Here is a 14,604-nt window from a genome sequence, read left to right on the forward strand (position 1 = left end):
GGCTTTTATTTTACGTTTCTGCTGCGAAAATGTAATAGGCCTACCCATAGCCTCGTGTAGTGTTTCTCAACCCCGATCCCGCCCACTGTGTATGCTTATGCTGGTTTTTGTTCCAACCATATACACGCGTTGTATTGTAAGGAACTGGTAACGATTCTTAATTGTACACTAATTGTTCTTAACTAGACTTTTTACGTCTTTAAAAAACGATTTACCCTCTTCAAGTCACATTATGGCAGAAATAGCCTAGCTGTGGATGTCCTAAAATATCCAATATTCACATCCCAGGAATTTCAATCGGTCAGAACAATTTATGCTTTAATTTTGGCCTACTGTAACGATTCTTAATTGTACACTAATTGTTCTTAACTAGACTTTTTACGTCTTTAAAAAACGATTTACCCTCTTCAAGTCACATTATGGCAGAAATAGCCTAGCTGTGGATGTCCTAAAAATATCCAATATTCACATCCCAGGAATTTCAATCGGTCAGAACAATTTATGCTTTAATCTAGCCTACTGTAATATATTTCAAATAATTTTAATTGAAAGAGGTTCCATTTGAACTGATTCATACAAACTGACAGGTGAAATCAGTTGGGTCCCATTTTCTGAGAATGTGGGAACCTGAAACCATCGGTAAATGAATGGAGTTTACTGACTGCAAATGGCAAGAATCCAAACACGCATGATTGCGTTTAAATAAATGTAACCACATAATTATGATAGAACGTAAAAATCAATTTTTAACAAACTTAATTGATTGGCTTTGACAACAACCAGCATACAGTCCCAGAACCAGGGTTGAGAAACACAGGCCGATAGTAATTGTATGTGTGGATTAGGAAAGGGTCCGTTCTGCCTTGGAAGTTGTATGACATAGGCTATAGGCTACTTTACTGACGGAGCATTTGGGCGGGTTTATTGTTTAGGGGCACAAAAATGTGATATGAATAGGCTACACCATTTTGGACACCCTCTTTCAAATTTAATTTACAGACGTCATCTACGGCAATTTTAAAGGAATGACAAAAATACTGTTTGCAGGCTAATCTTAATCTTTAAAATTTTCGAATAGCGTGATAACGAGCATGATGTACAAAGAATGGTCAAGGATATATGATAGGCTACATGACTCTAATAAAAAAGGACAATCACAACTTCATTGCACAGCGTTGGTTTAGCTCTTTACCAAGCATCTGCATCTCGGAATACAGTGTTTCACGAAAGGGTAGCCTATTCCAGCTATTATTTGATTAAAGAAGAGCAGTATTTATTTCACACAATTCGCAAGCTTCAGTTGTGTATTCACTAGGCTATACCGCGACAAATAATCTCTACATATGGATTTTATGAGATATTCCACTCGGCTACTGTCTGCATGGTACATGGAAAATAGCGATATAAAGCATTGGGCGCCTTCTAGTGGCTAACATGAATATTGTAATTATTCTGAAAATTAGAGGGAGCCTAACCATAGACTGTATAAAACACTCCTGAATCACTATCAAACTGGTTTATTATTGTGGATTAATTTCTCTGTGCCACACCGACTATAGCCTAATTTTGAATGTTAATATGCTACGGTAGGCTATATTAAATGTTTTGGTTTCGTCGGAATGCATAGCCTAAAGCCTTTAGCAGCAGATAAAGCGATAAGTTGCTGAGCATTTTGCACTGTTCTGAAGAATGGAACAATAATTGGAGCATATTACACAGAAGATGCGGCACGTGTTCACGGAAAAAAAAACTGCCTAAACAATAAAAAAAAGATACCAAGATACATTGGCACGGGTTGCGTTCTATCTGTTATCATCACAATTTATCGAAAATGTATTGTTCGTTTATGGCCCACCAGGTACTGACAGGTTTATAGCCTGACCCACACAGTAAAACATTATCTGAGCTGGCGTATGACGTCGCTAGGTTTCAGTATCGTCGGACGGTCGATTTTGAATTTGGAAATAAACATACATTGGCTGAGAATAACCACACACACACACCAGTGCCGTAGAAAACATGGAGCAGTTGGGTAGGCTAATACAGGTTGTCTCGCCACTGAACTGACAGCTCACTGAATGGTAGGCTACTGTATGCTTTCGTGGTTCAGCTGAACCGTGGTGACTCATGCTTGTGGGTGGAGAGTAAGATGAGCAGTTTTACACTGCGGTAGAGAAAAGGGGGTCTATTCCTCTGTATTTCGTGGAAAAAATAACGCGATGAACTTGACATGTGTTTCCAAGTGACTGCTATGGAATCCAAACAGGAATAATTATGACATTAGCCAAATATGAACTTAATATCTCAACTCTGTTTTCAGTATTCACAACCCGTTGTCAATGCAAACGGTTTTGTTTTTTTTAAAATGTTATTCTAAGAGACGTGTATAAATAGCTCCAAAATACATTCCTAATGTAAATAGCATCTTCAAATTGCCTCTAGCGTGACCACGTAGTATGGGGGGTTTGACGCCCCATTTTGTCCCTTTAGTGCACACGTAAGGTAATAGTAAAGGAGCAAACTGCTAACGCCCACTGAGAAGGGAAGTTGAGCCGAGTCATAATAAAAATTCATATCCGTCGCGAAAAACGATATAAACACTCACAAAAGTCAGTACCATAGAATTACAAAAATATAAGGAAATACTGTTGGAAGCACCCGCAACAGGGCGTGTCACTGAAAAGAGGAGAACTCCAAGCAGCGCACTGCATCACAAGTCCCACCTCTTCCTCCAAAGATCTACTCGTTTCGATCATATTTTCTTAGGCCTAAAGCTGGCATTTGCAATAGTATATCTTCTTTGCGGATTCTAATCGAATCTTGTTTGCGGATGACAAGCACCGGACTACTTTTGGGACGTTTTAGCGAGTACCGAGTAGCCTACCTTATCTTTCGTGCGGACACTGGGCAGTGAATTCCATTTCGCTTCACTGAAGTCTAGCCGCTGTTTTCCTTCAGTTGTTAATTCCCCGTCTTAAATAGCGTTTTGTTGGAACTTAAGTATTTGAGTTAGTTTAATACTTTAATACTAGCAAAATGTATCAGGCATTGAGAAAATTTGTTTTTACCGATTCACACTGCTTGGGTGAAGATGGTATGAAGACTTACGAAGATCTGTTTGAGAAGTTGGATACTAATAAAGATGGGAAAGTGGACGTTTCTGAGTTGAAAGAGGGCCTGAAAGCGATGGGGATAGCATTTGATAAAGGTGCAGCGCAGGTAAATCTGACAGTTTGCGTCTCTTCGATGGCATTCGTTTGGTGATGGCTACATATATGAGTCATGTTTGTAAAATGGTTGCTAATCTGATGCATACTAAAATACCTTAAACTTATTTTTTTTCCTACTGATTCAGAGGTAGAAACAATGTACTTATCAGAATAGCAACATCTTTCATTTTGCGGAAGTGGTTCGCAACTTCTTTCAATAGACTCAGCTGCGGTGGGAGCACAATTCGGTGTTCCAAGATTAGGCTATAGCTAAATATGACAAAGGAAGTTGCAAGCACTTGAAATTGGCCTCTTTTTACGCAAACCTTAAAATGTTCATCCGTAAATTGTAGTTTGTCCTACAACATGCACTTTTCCAAGAAAACTATTTCCAACAATTAAAAATACAGTAAAAGTAAATATAGCGTTTTTTGTAGGAAGTGTGACACGTGATTTGGTATAGTGATATCCTCAAATGACTGGATCCTTCGGCTAATTTGAAACTTTTGAAATTAGCTAACGTTTCGTAAACTGCAGCTTTCACAATGAAAAATACATATAAGAGTTATCTGTCTACCTGTGCTTAATAAGCAAATTCCCATTTGGTTCTCGTAATGTGTATTTTCTTTGCTTTCCTAAGTTTTATACAAATGAATAGATGTCCTTACAGAGATATTGCCAGTTCTCTACACTAGGAGAATTTTGAACACATACATTTGTAGGCTAGGGCAACATTGACTTGAAGGGTTAAAACAGGCAAGGTGAGGTTTTACGGCTGGGTGAGACTCAGGTTAAGGCACTCCTTTATTCCTCAGACAGAATTTGCATTCCTTGGCGTTCACTCACAATGGTTGCCTTATAGATAACAGATAAATATATATTTACATATACTTTGCACTCTTAATCAGGAGTGACTTCCCTTCTGTATAGTAGCAGCAGCCAGTATCAGATACATGCTCATCTGTCTCTTGACTCTACTGTTCTCAATAAAGTTATAATGTGGTGTATAAAAAGTTCCTCTTAGGCAGATTATGCTGCTGTGTCACTGGGACTTAAAATGCATATAATACAATGACATAAAGTAGGTTATTTAGTGGGCTATATTTAAGTGTAGTATCTGTGTTCACAGTTGGACAGTGTCACAGGATGGTCTCAGTACATTTAAATGGTCCTGAAAGGACAGTCTCTGTTTTGAATAAATGTAAATAATATACACACATCTAGAGTTACATGGGTTCAGGGTATATGGGGTGTAAAAGTAGATGAACTCACATATGGTTACATCTATCCCAAAATTCATTTTAATGAAGAAATGTTTTGACTACCCAGATCTCATCATACTGCACAGACATGTATAGAGAAGATGCTATTGTACATGACATCATGGTGAACAGTTATTTAATTGAGCTATCTCTTTTTGACACTGTAGCAGTGCTTGTGCATATGGTAAATACACATTGAATTACATTTATGTGTTGCTGTACTATAGTAAAAACTCAGCTATATAAATGACCAGGGTAAGGTGACATGTAAGGCAGATGTGGGCATTTGGATGAGTGTGTTTTGATAAGAAAACCAATCATTTTACACTTACCAATTACAGATACTGCACTTGCTACATTATTTGGTACCATACAGATTAAATGCTTCATTTAGTCTGTTTACATTTGTCGATTACATTAATTTATTCAGCATTGATGCAATCGTAATGGGGTTTGTTGATGGGGCATTGCATGTCCCAGTGCTCAGTAACTGTGCCTCGTTGATTGGGCCCCACAGTTCCCCAGTGCCATTGCAGAGCATTTAATCCCAAAGCTGACAAAGTAGCAGCTAATGGGGGCCAGATGAAATTAAAGGAAGATACTGCAGTGAAGATGCAGTTCAATGGTTACAATTTTGCATCCCAACTTGGGGGAGAAAAGAAAGATGGAAAATTCTCACTTGTTGAAATAAATTAAATGTGCATGTTGTTTAAATGACTGCTAGGCTTTAACAATAATTTAACTGCCGTTGTAAATTAAGTTAGAAAGCAATTTGTTCATCAAATCTATTGAGTAGCCACAATATAAAACAAAAATCTGAAAAAACACTAGGTGGCAGGGTATGGAAATGAAATTAAGGTGTGGAACAGTATTTCTGACATTCTTGGTTAAAGAAAAAAGAGTTTAACATTGTCCAGCACCATTGAGGGTCTCATTTGCAAGTACTGTCTCATTATTCAGACCGTGCCTATCAACAACAGCAGCAGATTGATAACTTAGGTAGAGGGAGATGGAAGAAGTGTGACATAATTCATTGCATCAGGTATTTTATCTATGAAATATGCATTCCCAATAAACTGTAACACGGTAATTAATATTGCAGTATACATATTTCTTTGTTGTGGTAGTGATAGTGAATATGCAACATGTTTACCTTATTCAGTTCTTGCTGGGTAATGTCGCATCTCTGAACCTAACACTCCATTCCTTTATGTTCTTCTCACTAGAAAATAGTATCCTCTGGAGACAGTGATAAAGATGCAGGGCTCGACTTCAATGAATTCTCCAGATATCTGAAAGAACATGAGAAGAAACTGATGCTGACATTCAAGAGCCTGGACAAGAACAATGACGGTACGTCACAAGCCGTGGAACACAAAACCTGTACTGTTCTCTGCCACTTCCAACACACGTCTGCAACTTTCTGTCACATACTGACATCAGTGAATGATACAAACTATACTTCTAGAAAAGTAATCCGTTCAAGAATTAAGTGATGTTTTCAGCTAATTCTGATATAAAGTTTGGGTTTGAATTGACTGGATTTAAAACTGTATTCTGTGAGCGAAGATCTAAAATAGGAGCAATCATAATTATTGAAGGTCTCCTACTTGGCAGAATGGGTAATTGTACAGTTGCCACTCATGTCTTTACATTTAAAAGCAAGATACAGAATGCTATCTCTGTGGTATATGCCGTTTTGACTCTCTTCCTCCAGGGCGGATTGATTCCATGGAGATCAAGCAGTCTCTTGCGGACATTGGGGTGGACATATCCAAGGAGGAGGCTGAGAAGATTCTTAGCAGGTCTACCCTTTTCTGTCATGTTAGTCTGATTACATTGTGTTGATTATCAGAATATTATTTTTCTTCACCTCCTGTCAGCAACTGTCTCCTTTGATACAGTACCTGTGTGCTCAGTGTATAAAACCCTCTTTACCATTATAAAATGGTGCAGTTTCTATATGCAGAGCTATTCCCATGGTTAAATTATTCATTCATTGTTGTAAAGTGTAAAATAATAGATGCTTTCTGACACACTGGTGTGTTGTAGACCACAGCCAACACACCAGTGTGTCAGAAAGCCTTTAACTCCTCATTTCTGAGCAGTGCCAGGAGTTGGGCTTTAAATTTTAACACGTTTTCTGGAGACTTGGGCGGAGACCATTCTCGGGTCACATGGTGGCTCAGCACAGCTCTCCTGCAGCACCACTGATAAAGACCTTGACAGAGTCCCTCCCCAATCGAGGGAAAGGAAAAACTGTTACTCTGTATTTTTACTCAATAATATCATTTCATTTTCCCAAATGCAAAAAGATAAGAAATTACACAAGTTATGAGCTGCACGATGGAGGTAGGACCTTGCTTTAAGTACATTTTTTATAAAGTAATTTAAATTTAAACGCCATTACTATTATTAAAATGAATTCTTATATTTTTAAGAACCCTTCAGAGTTTGTGAAGTAGCAATCTTGTCTGTCCGGGTGATGAGGAAAATTTTGGCCAGTCCCCAGCAGTAGAGTAGCCCTCAAACTGTAAATGGCTAGAAGAGGATGGAGAAGGGGTGCCCTGCAGAGCAGAGTGGGGTTGGTCATCTCAGTTATCCCTGGACTCCTGTCTCTGCACCTGTGGAGGTGCAGCTGGAAGTATGGAGGCAGAAAGGAAAATGTAAAGTGGGCTGGCATATGAAATGGGAGTAGAAAAAACATAGAAGCAACGCCGTCTGCTGTTATATGTTCTTATCAGAATGTTTGGCTTCTGTCAAAATAAATAAAAAATAATTGAGCTGAAAACTAAAAGCTCAACGAGAATGCTGTCTGGCCATTTTCTTTTATTTGGATCCAAAAAATCATGATATAATATTCCTTTGTACATTCATGTTTAAATGGTATTACTGCAATACCTGTTTTATAATATGCTGCATTTGAAAGTCTCAAAACACCTGACTCTTTTGATGTCAGTCACCCATAAAATATCTGAGCAGTTTAATAAATATATTTGGTTTGGGCCCATTTGTGAAGTATATAGAGAGCAGCCATGTAACCTGTAGTCCCCGATCTATGTCTGTAGTACAGTGTGTTCCTTACATGCATGAATGAGGTGCTGAAGTCATTTCTTATCTCTGTTCTCAGTATTGACGCTGACGGCACCATGACGTTGGACTGGAACGAGTGGAGGGATCACTTTCTCTTCAATCCTGCCACCAACTTGCAGGAGATCATCCGCTACTGGAAACACTCCACGGTGTGTGTGTGTGTGCATGTGTGTGTGTGTGCGTGGTCTCTTAAGAGACCATTTTTGCTACGTGGTCAGTTATGTGAGTCTGATACACTCGGCTCTTTCCTGCTGCTAGTGCCTATGATGGCCTGTGCTGTCTGCAGACTTCCCTGTAGACTTACTTGTAATAACTTCCAAACAAAAAAGGTCAAATCCAGGACTGTGTACTACATGTTCAAACTATCAGCCAGTGGAACACAAAAAAGATTAATGAACCATTTACTATTCAGTGTCCTGATCTTTACGGTGGCATAAAATAATGGCAGGGGCAAAAATGAGCACTGATATGACTTGCGTAACCATATTCTGTTGCAACATTAGAGAGCACGGAAACCCAGGCAGGCTACTAATCCGCTTGGCTTGTGTTTATATCTGTCATAGAAACGGACAACAGATGATTGGCTGAGTGACAAAACTGCTGAACAGACATAGGCTAATGTGCATATACTGGTATGACCACCCTGATAAAGAAGGCATGTTAGCTAGAAAATATCTGCCACTTTGGCCACATGGCACCTGTTGAGTCAATTAAGCACAGCAACAATAGACCAAACATTTGTAAAAGGATAAGCACTTTCTTCTTAAATAAGTTACTTAAGTGTAATGGCCTAAGAGATTATGAAAGGCTCTGTGCCATCCACATTACATCAGTTTTAGGTTAAATTGATACATTTGGTAACAGAAAGCTTTTATTTGACAACGCTATTTCTCCTGTTAAATTTACAGATAATTTTTTTTCTAGAGCAGAAATGTTTTTTTAATGACTAACATATTCTCTTTTTAAAAATAAATATTTACTTAAAGCATGGTTATGTTACATGTAGGCCTACATCGATAGATAAGATTATTGGGCATAAAACAATTAGATGTCAGATTTGAGGTTCAGTACCATGCAATTAAAAAGTTGTGAAAGATTGAAAAATATGAAATACCACAGCATATAATTCAATGTATTTTACAATTAGGCTTGTGATGATGATAAATAAAATTACAAGTAGAAAAGAGTAGCCCTATGACTAGTCAAATGAACCACACATTAAGAGAGCTGAAAGATGTACAGGTTTTCGTTTTTTCTGAAAATCGATCAGAGATGTTACTTGAGGAATTATTCGCATGAATCACGTAGTTTAATAAAGCTACTATTTCTAAAACGGCGCTAGCATGCAAACTTCCTTATAACATTGCAAGCTGCGTTTAATTAAGCATGGTGATAAAACCTTGCGTTACAACCTACCATCGTCCCCAAGACAAGGTAATGGCCTTTCACTTTAAATTCTCAAAATAAAATCTTTGTATCCATATACAGTACTAGACCGGTACAGTTTCTCGACCTTCAGTTATTTTAAAAATGTTTTGCTACATACACGCACATCAGAACGCCGGAAATATTATAATGAATCGTGATTGGTAAAGTAGTCTAATGTTTAAGGCTTTAAAACAAGTTTGTGCACACCTGCATGCCTTCACCCGCGTTTATTCAAGCATGACGGACAGCCTGGCATGACATCCTACTAACGTTGGATGGTCTTTCACTTAATTTCTCAATATAAAATCTATAAGGGGCCTATATAGGCTACTCTTATTCGGCACGTTTTGTCGATACTAGGCTTCGGCTATTAACAGTAGGGTAATTGCCGACGTACGTCCACGTCGGCCAGGAATATTAGAATCGATCGTGGATGTTAACGTTATGGTTAAGGTTTTGTTAAGACAATTTTATATCATAATAATTACATTTGAGGTTTTTTATTTTCTTTGTTTATATGGAAGTAAAAAAAAATTGAAATTTTAAAAATGTATTGCGTAGATTTCATAAACATTACCCCGTTACTACTGGAATGTAAAGACTGATTTATGTGAATGTTCCCAGTCATGTTGCAGACAAAATGTGTTGAGTTAAAATGGGCATTTAAAACTGACTGATCCTGTTGCTTTGGAGAATGACCATCCTCTTCTGTACTCGTTTAGTCAAAATCCAAACAACAGGTTTGCTGTGAAGTGAAATTTCACAATTCTTTTTTGTTTTTAAAGCCCAGAAGCACAATCCAGAGGTTAAGGAATGGAATGCTTATGTTCCAGCACTTTTTTGTGTTGGCTCTCTAAGTGACTGATCACAGTTTTGCCTTCGGCTATTTTCAGTTGTCCTATGCTAGGATTAGCTGGTAAATTGTTTGTGATGTAGAGGCGATGCAGGGCAGGGATGACCTGCATTTATGCAGCCTGTGGGAAATGCTATCTCCTTGAGTCTTCCATGTCTTTCCATTGATGTCTAGGATTTTATTAAGAGATGTTGGTGTTTATCTTGATTAAAAATTGAATTATAGCCCAATTAAATAATAATGAAATGTATTATTTAAGTTAGAGTTAAATTTGTTCTTGCATGATATTTGCAACATAATATTTTGTGTGAGGTTATATTCAGTTCAAGTTCATTATTGTTGACCATATCCTGACCATTTCCTCTCTTGTCAAATTGTGTTGCCAGCTAAACAGGGAACTGAATCCTGGAAATAAGCTGCTTGTGTCATCTCTTGTTTGGCATACAGTGTGCAGGAATAATCTGTTCTATTGATCAGTGCAGTGTTTTTTTCACTTCTCCCATTCATTCATTTTTATACACAGTATGTATTCATTCATGTATGTACAGTCACATGCATGAATCCCAAAATGTATATGTAATTAACATATTTGTAATCACATGTAATCAGAAACTGTGATGCAGACTATTAACAGTCATAACTGGTATCACTGAAATAGTGACTGGTGGGGAGGTGAACTGTATGGCTGTTAGGTTTGTACATGCTTGTACATGTGTCCACACTTATCAACCATTTTGGTGTTATTTTTGCTGTAATTTGTTGGATGCATGAGGAGCGGTTGATGTAATGAATTTAGGTATTCTTTACATAAGCATCCTATCATCATCAGCCCCCAGCCTTCCTAAACTTCTGAAAGTATATAGAATTTCAATATCATTTGTCTCACATAAATGGAATTGAAACACACTAAAATTGAAATGGTATATTTAAATAGTTTTTAATATAATATAACTGGGGAGGCAAAGACCTGTACAGCATGTAGTGCTAGGCTATTGTACCTTTTTCATAATTTTAATAATTTTTTCCAGTTATGTTATCTGCATAGCCACCGATATGCAAAATTCGGTTTCATGAACTCCCCTTGACTTGGACTCTAAGCGGTTATAGGTGGTAGGTATAGGTAATTATAATTGAGGTCGTCCATATTTACGTATTTTTCCACTTGTCCATGGCAGGTGCTGGACATTGGTGACAGCCTTAGCATTCCCGATGAGTTCACAGAGGAAGAGAAGGTCACAGGCATGTGGTGGAAGCAGCTGTTGTCTGGAGCCATGGCAGGTGCGGTTTCTCGCACGGGCACTGCCCCACTGGACAGGATGAAAGTGTTCATGCAGGTACGTGCCCCCCGCGGCTGGAAGCACTGCAGTTTGTCTTTACCAATTACAGTTGCCTTGGAATGCATAATGTGGGTGAGATTGTAACAAAAAGGATATCGGGGAACCCCCTACTCTTTGCGACGAGTATCATGGTGTCTTTAACAACTACAGTGAGTCAGGACCTCAATTTAATATCTCATCCAAAAGACGGCATCTCCTACTGCTATGGTGTCCCTGTCCCTGCACTGGGACATTGGGGTTTATTCAACCAGAGGGAAGATTGCCCCCTGCTGGCCTACCAACATCACTTCCCGTAGCAACTTAGCTCTCCCAGGAGGTCTCTCATCCAAGTACAATGTCCACCTTTGCTTAGCTTTGCCCATTCGACAGGAGCAGCATACATGGTTTTATGACTGCTAGATAAATGCAGCCACCTAATATTTCTGTGTTTGTTGGCTTGGTCCTGGAGAGGCCCTGGGCATGCTGATATTCATTACAGTTAATTCAATTTACTTTGTTTCTTGGCTCAAAATTGGTTGTTTATTTTAAAGCGAATACAAAAGAACCAACAGGCCCCAGGACTAGAAACCCTGGGCTACATGATCCCAGCCATTCTACACTTATCTCACTTCCCCGTGCTGTTAAATATGAAATATGAAATGTGTCCTCAGTTTACCCAAATAAATGTTAATAAATAAATATGATTTGTTGCAAGAACTGCAGTGACATGCTAATTGTATTACAGGTACACTCTTCCAAATCCAATAAGATCAGTATAGTTGGGGGCTTCAAGCTGATGCTGGATGAAGGAGGAGTAACCTCGCTGTGGAGAGGAAATGGGGTTAACGTTCTGAAAATCGCCCCTGAGACTGCCATAAAGTTCATGGCATATGAACAGGTAACATGAATTAAATGGATGTTCTTACACTTTGGGTACATTATTCAGTTTCTATTTCTGTTCAGTTTCTAGACTGCTCAGTTTCTGCCATGTGTGATTCCTATGCACCATCAAGCAGACAACCTAAAGTACCGTAAGCTATCATGATGATGTAAGCTACTTGAAGTGGGTGGCTTTAAGTGAGTGAAGTGTCTTCATCAATCATTGGTATAGTTATACCGAAACACAGTTGGACAATTGCATTAGATCCATTGTTTAGTTTAGTTTTCTTGGTGGCTATGAATAAAAAGGGCTGTAATTCCTACATGGATCACTGGATGTGGATGTAAATACACTTAAATGAAAGCTGACAGTGCTTTATCCTCATATTCATTTTTTTATTTCAAATCTAATGTGCTGGAGCCTGGAGTACAGTGCCAAAACAACAAAAATTGTGTTACTTACGGTCTGCACTGTACATGTGAAGTGCAGTTCTCATGATATATACGCGCACCTGGGGCTGAACCCCAAAAGTGCATATATATCATGAGACCGCATGGCTGGGCGGTTTATTCCATTTGTACCATAACACTTACCATAAATAAACATTCAAATACAAGTAATGTTTACACATTTTGAAATACAAATACTGACGGTGAGTGTAACATTACATGTCTTGTGTAGTAGATGGCTGCGAAAGTGTTGTTGAGAACCGCATGCCTTGCTGTTGTTTGTTTCGTGCGCATGTATATGCATGTGATGACTGGGTGTCTTTTTCTCCTGACAGTATAAGAAGCTGCTGTCATCAGACAGTGGGAAGGTGCGGACTCACGAGAGGTTTGTGGCGGGTTCCCTCGCAGGGGCGACAGCACAGACAGTCATCTACCCCATGGAGGTGAGAGCAGAGATCCCAGCATGCTCTTCCTCTGGCAGCAGCATACCAGCACATTTCAGCTAGATTGTGCTTGTGCCACTGACAACACGGGCTCCTCTAACTGAAAAGAACATTGGATTTTCTTCTGTATTTGTGAGCAAGAGTTCTTGATGCAGTATTGCTTGTGTATGTCGAAGGGGAGAAATGTGGAGGGGGTATGTTCTTTCACTGGCAGGTGATGAAAACAAGACTGACCCTGCGGAAGACGGGCCAGTATTCGGGAATGTTTGACTGTGCCAAGAAGATTCTGAAGAAGGAGGGAGTAAAGGCCTTTTACAAAGGCTATATCCCCAACATTCTGGGGATCATTCCATATGCTGGAATTGACCTGGCTGTGTATGAGGTCAGTGAGACTGCTTATAGTGTGTCAGATGCATATTCCAATGTAGGGATTTGCATATTTACTGTAAGATGTTGTAGCTGAAATGTCATTGAAAAGAAATATTTAAGCCATACACGTTGTCTACGGACATGGGAGTGGTCATCCTTTCTAACCCTTGTTTACTCTCTGTCACAGAGTCTGAAAAATGCCTGGTTAGCACGTTATGCCAAAGACACTGCCAACCCTGGAGTGCTTGTTCTGCTGGGCTGTGGGACCATCTCTAGCACTTGTGGACAGCTGGCAAGCTATCCTCTGGCTCTGGTGCGAACTAGGATGCAGGCGCAAGGTAATTCACTATAGTATGAAGGAGCGGTGCCCATTAAATTGGTTTTAAAGGACTCAAAAATACATTTACAGAATTGCAAGAAGGTATCAGTTCAAAGTATAATACTTGTATATGAAGGACTATGATTATTAATGAAGGGAATGGTCTTATTTTTCAGCCTCTTTGGAAGGGTCTGAGCCGATGTCCATGAGCCAAGTATTCAAGAATATTGTGAAAAAGGATGGGGTTTTTGGACTCTACAGAGGAATTCTCCCCAATTTCATGAAAGTGATCCCAGCAGTCAGCATCAGCTATGTGGTGTATGAGTACATGAGGACAGCACTGGGTATCTCCAAGTAAAGGGCCCAGCCAGCAGTGGCTTTCTTTCAATTCAGTTTTCCATTCGTTATGTTTCAGATGATGTTCGGTGGGCAATGGCATGAAAATATTGGATTTACCAAAGATCTCTAGCAAATTTTACTTGCTATAGGAGAGTTGTTATATGTGCAGTTTCATGTCAATCTGCAATAGAAGGGTATTATTATACTACTCAAAACATGTTGGTTATAATATGTTGCATGCATATGTTTAGTTAAATGGCACCTTAAAAATGAGGCACTTAATCTTGTATTTGGCTGGAGTGCCTATCATTTACACTATGAGAAAGAGCCCACTGCTGTGTAAGGTTGGATTCAAAAGGCAGTTTTAACTTGTACATGTTATGTAGCCCGCAATTGATGATTGGATGGAGAATGTGCCTTATGATTCATGCAGGTTTGGTCTGTGGGCTTTGATGCCAGTTTCATTTATTTGATGGGTGAACTAAATTGCCTTCTCCAAAGTTTTGTTATTTGCATAATGTCTTGTTTACAGGTGTATTTGAATACAATATTGTTTGGATATTAGCATTTGACTGTTTTGTCTTTCCTGAATATAAAAACGTATTTTCAACAATAGGAACCAAGAGCACAATAATGTACAGCAC

The 14,604-nt window shown here is 38.9% G+C and overlaps 1 protein-coding gene across 2 annotated transcripts; it reads left to right on the forward strand.

Annotated features, from left to right (window-relative positions):
- The first annotated feature begins 2,632 nt into the window (after positions 1-2,632).
- slc25a24 (solute carrier family 25 member 24) lies at positions 2,633-14,524 on the forward strand. 2 transcript variants are annotated; one of them, XM_064332093.1, is made up of 10 exons: positions 2,633-3,219; positions 5,698-5,824; positions 6,189-6,276; positions 7,602-7,713; positions 11,021-11,179; positions 11,907-12,059; positions 12,826-12,933; positions 13,148-13,315; positions 13,490-13,640; positions 13,798-14,524. In XM_064332093.1, exons 1-10 carry the CDS (start codon positions 3,037-3,039, stop codon positions 13,977-13,979), a joined length of 1,431 nt encoding a protein of 476 aa, XP_064188163.1. In that variant the 5' UTR covers positions 2,633-3,036; the 3' UTR covers positions 13,980-14,524. The 2 variants fall into 2 exon arrangements, with proteins under 2 accessions (XP_064188163.1, XP_064188164.1); XM_064332094.1 differs by lacking the exon at positions 2,633-3,219 and having other exon boundaries at positions 6,189-6,295.
- The last annotated feature ends 80 nt before the right edge of the window (positions 14,525-14,604 follow it).

Source organism: Anguilla rostrata, chromosome 4 (assembly GCF_018555375.3).
Source record: "Anguilla rostrata isolate EN2019 chromosome 4, ASM1855537v3, whole genome shotgun sequence".
Classification (NCBI taxonomy): domain Eukaryota; kingdom Metazoa; phylum Chordata; class Actinopteri; order Anguilliformes; family Anguillidae; genus Anguilla; species Anguilla rostrata.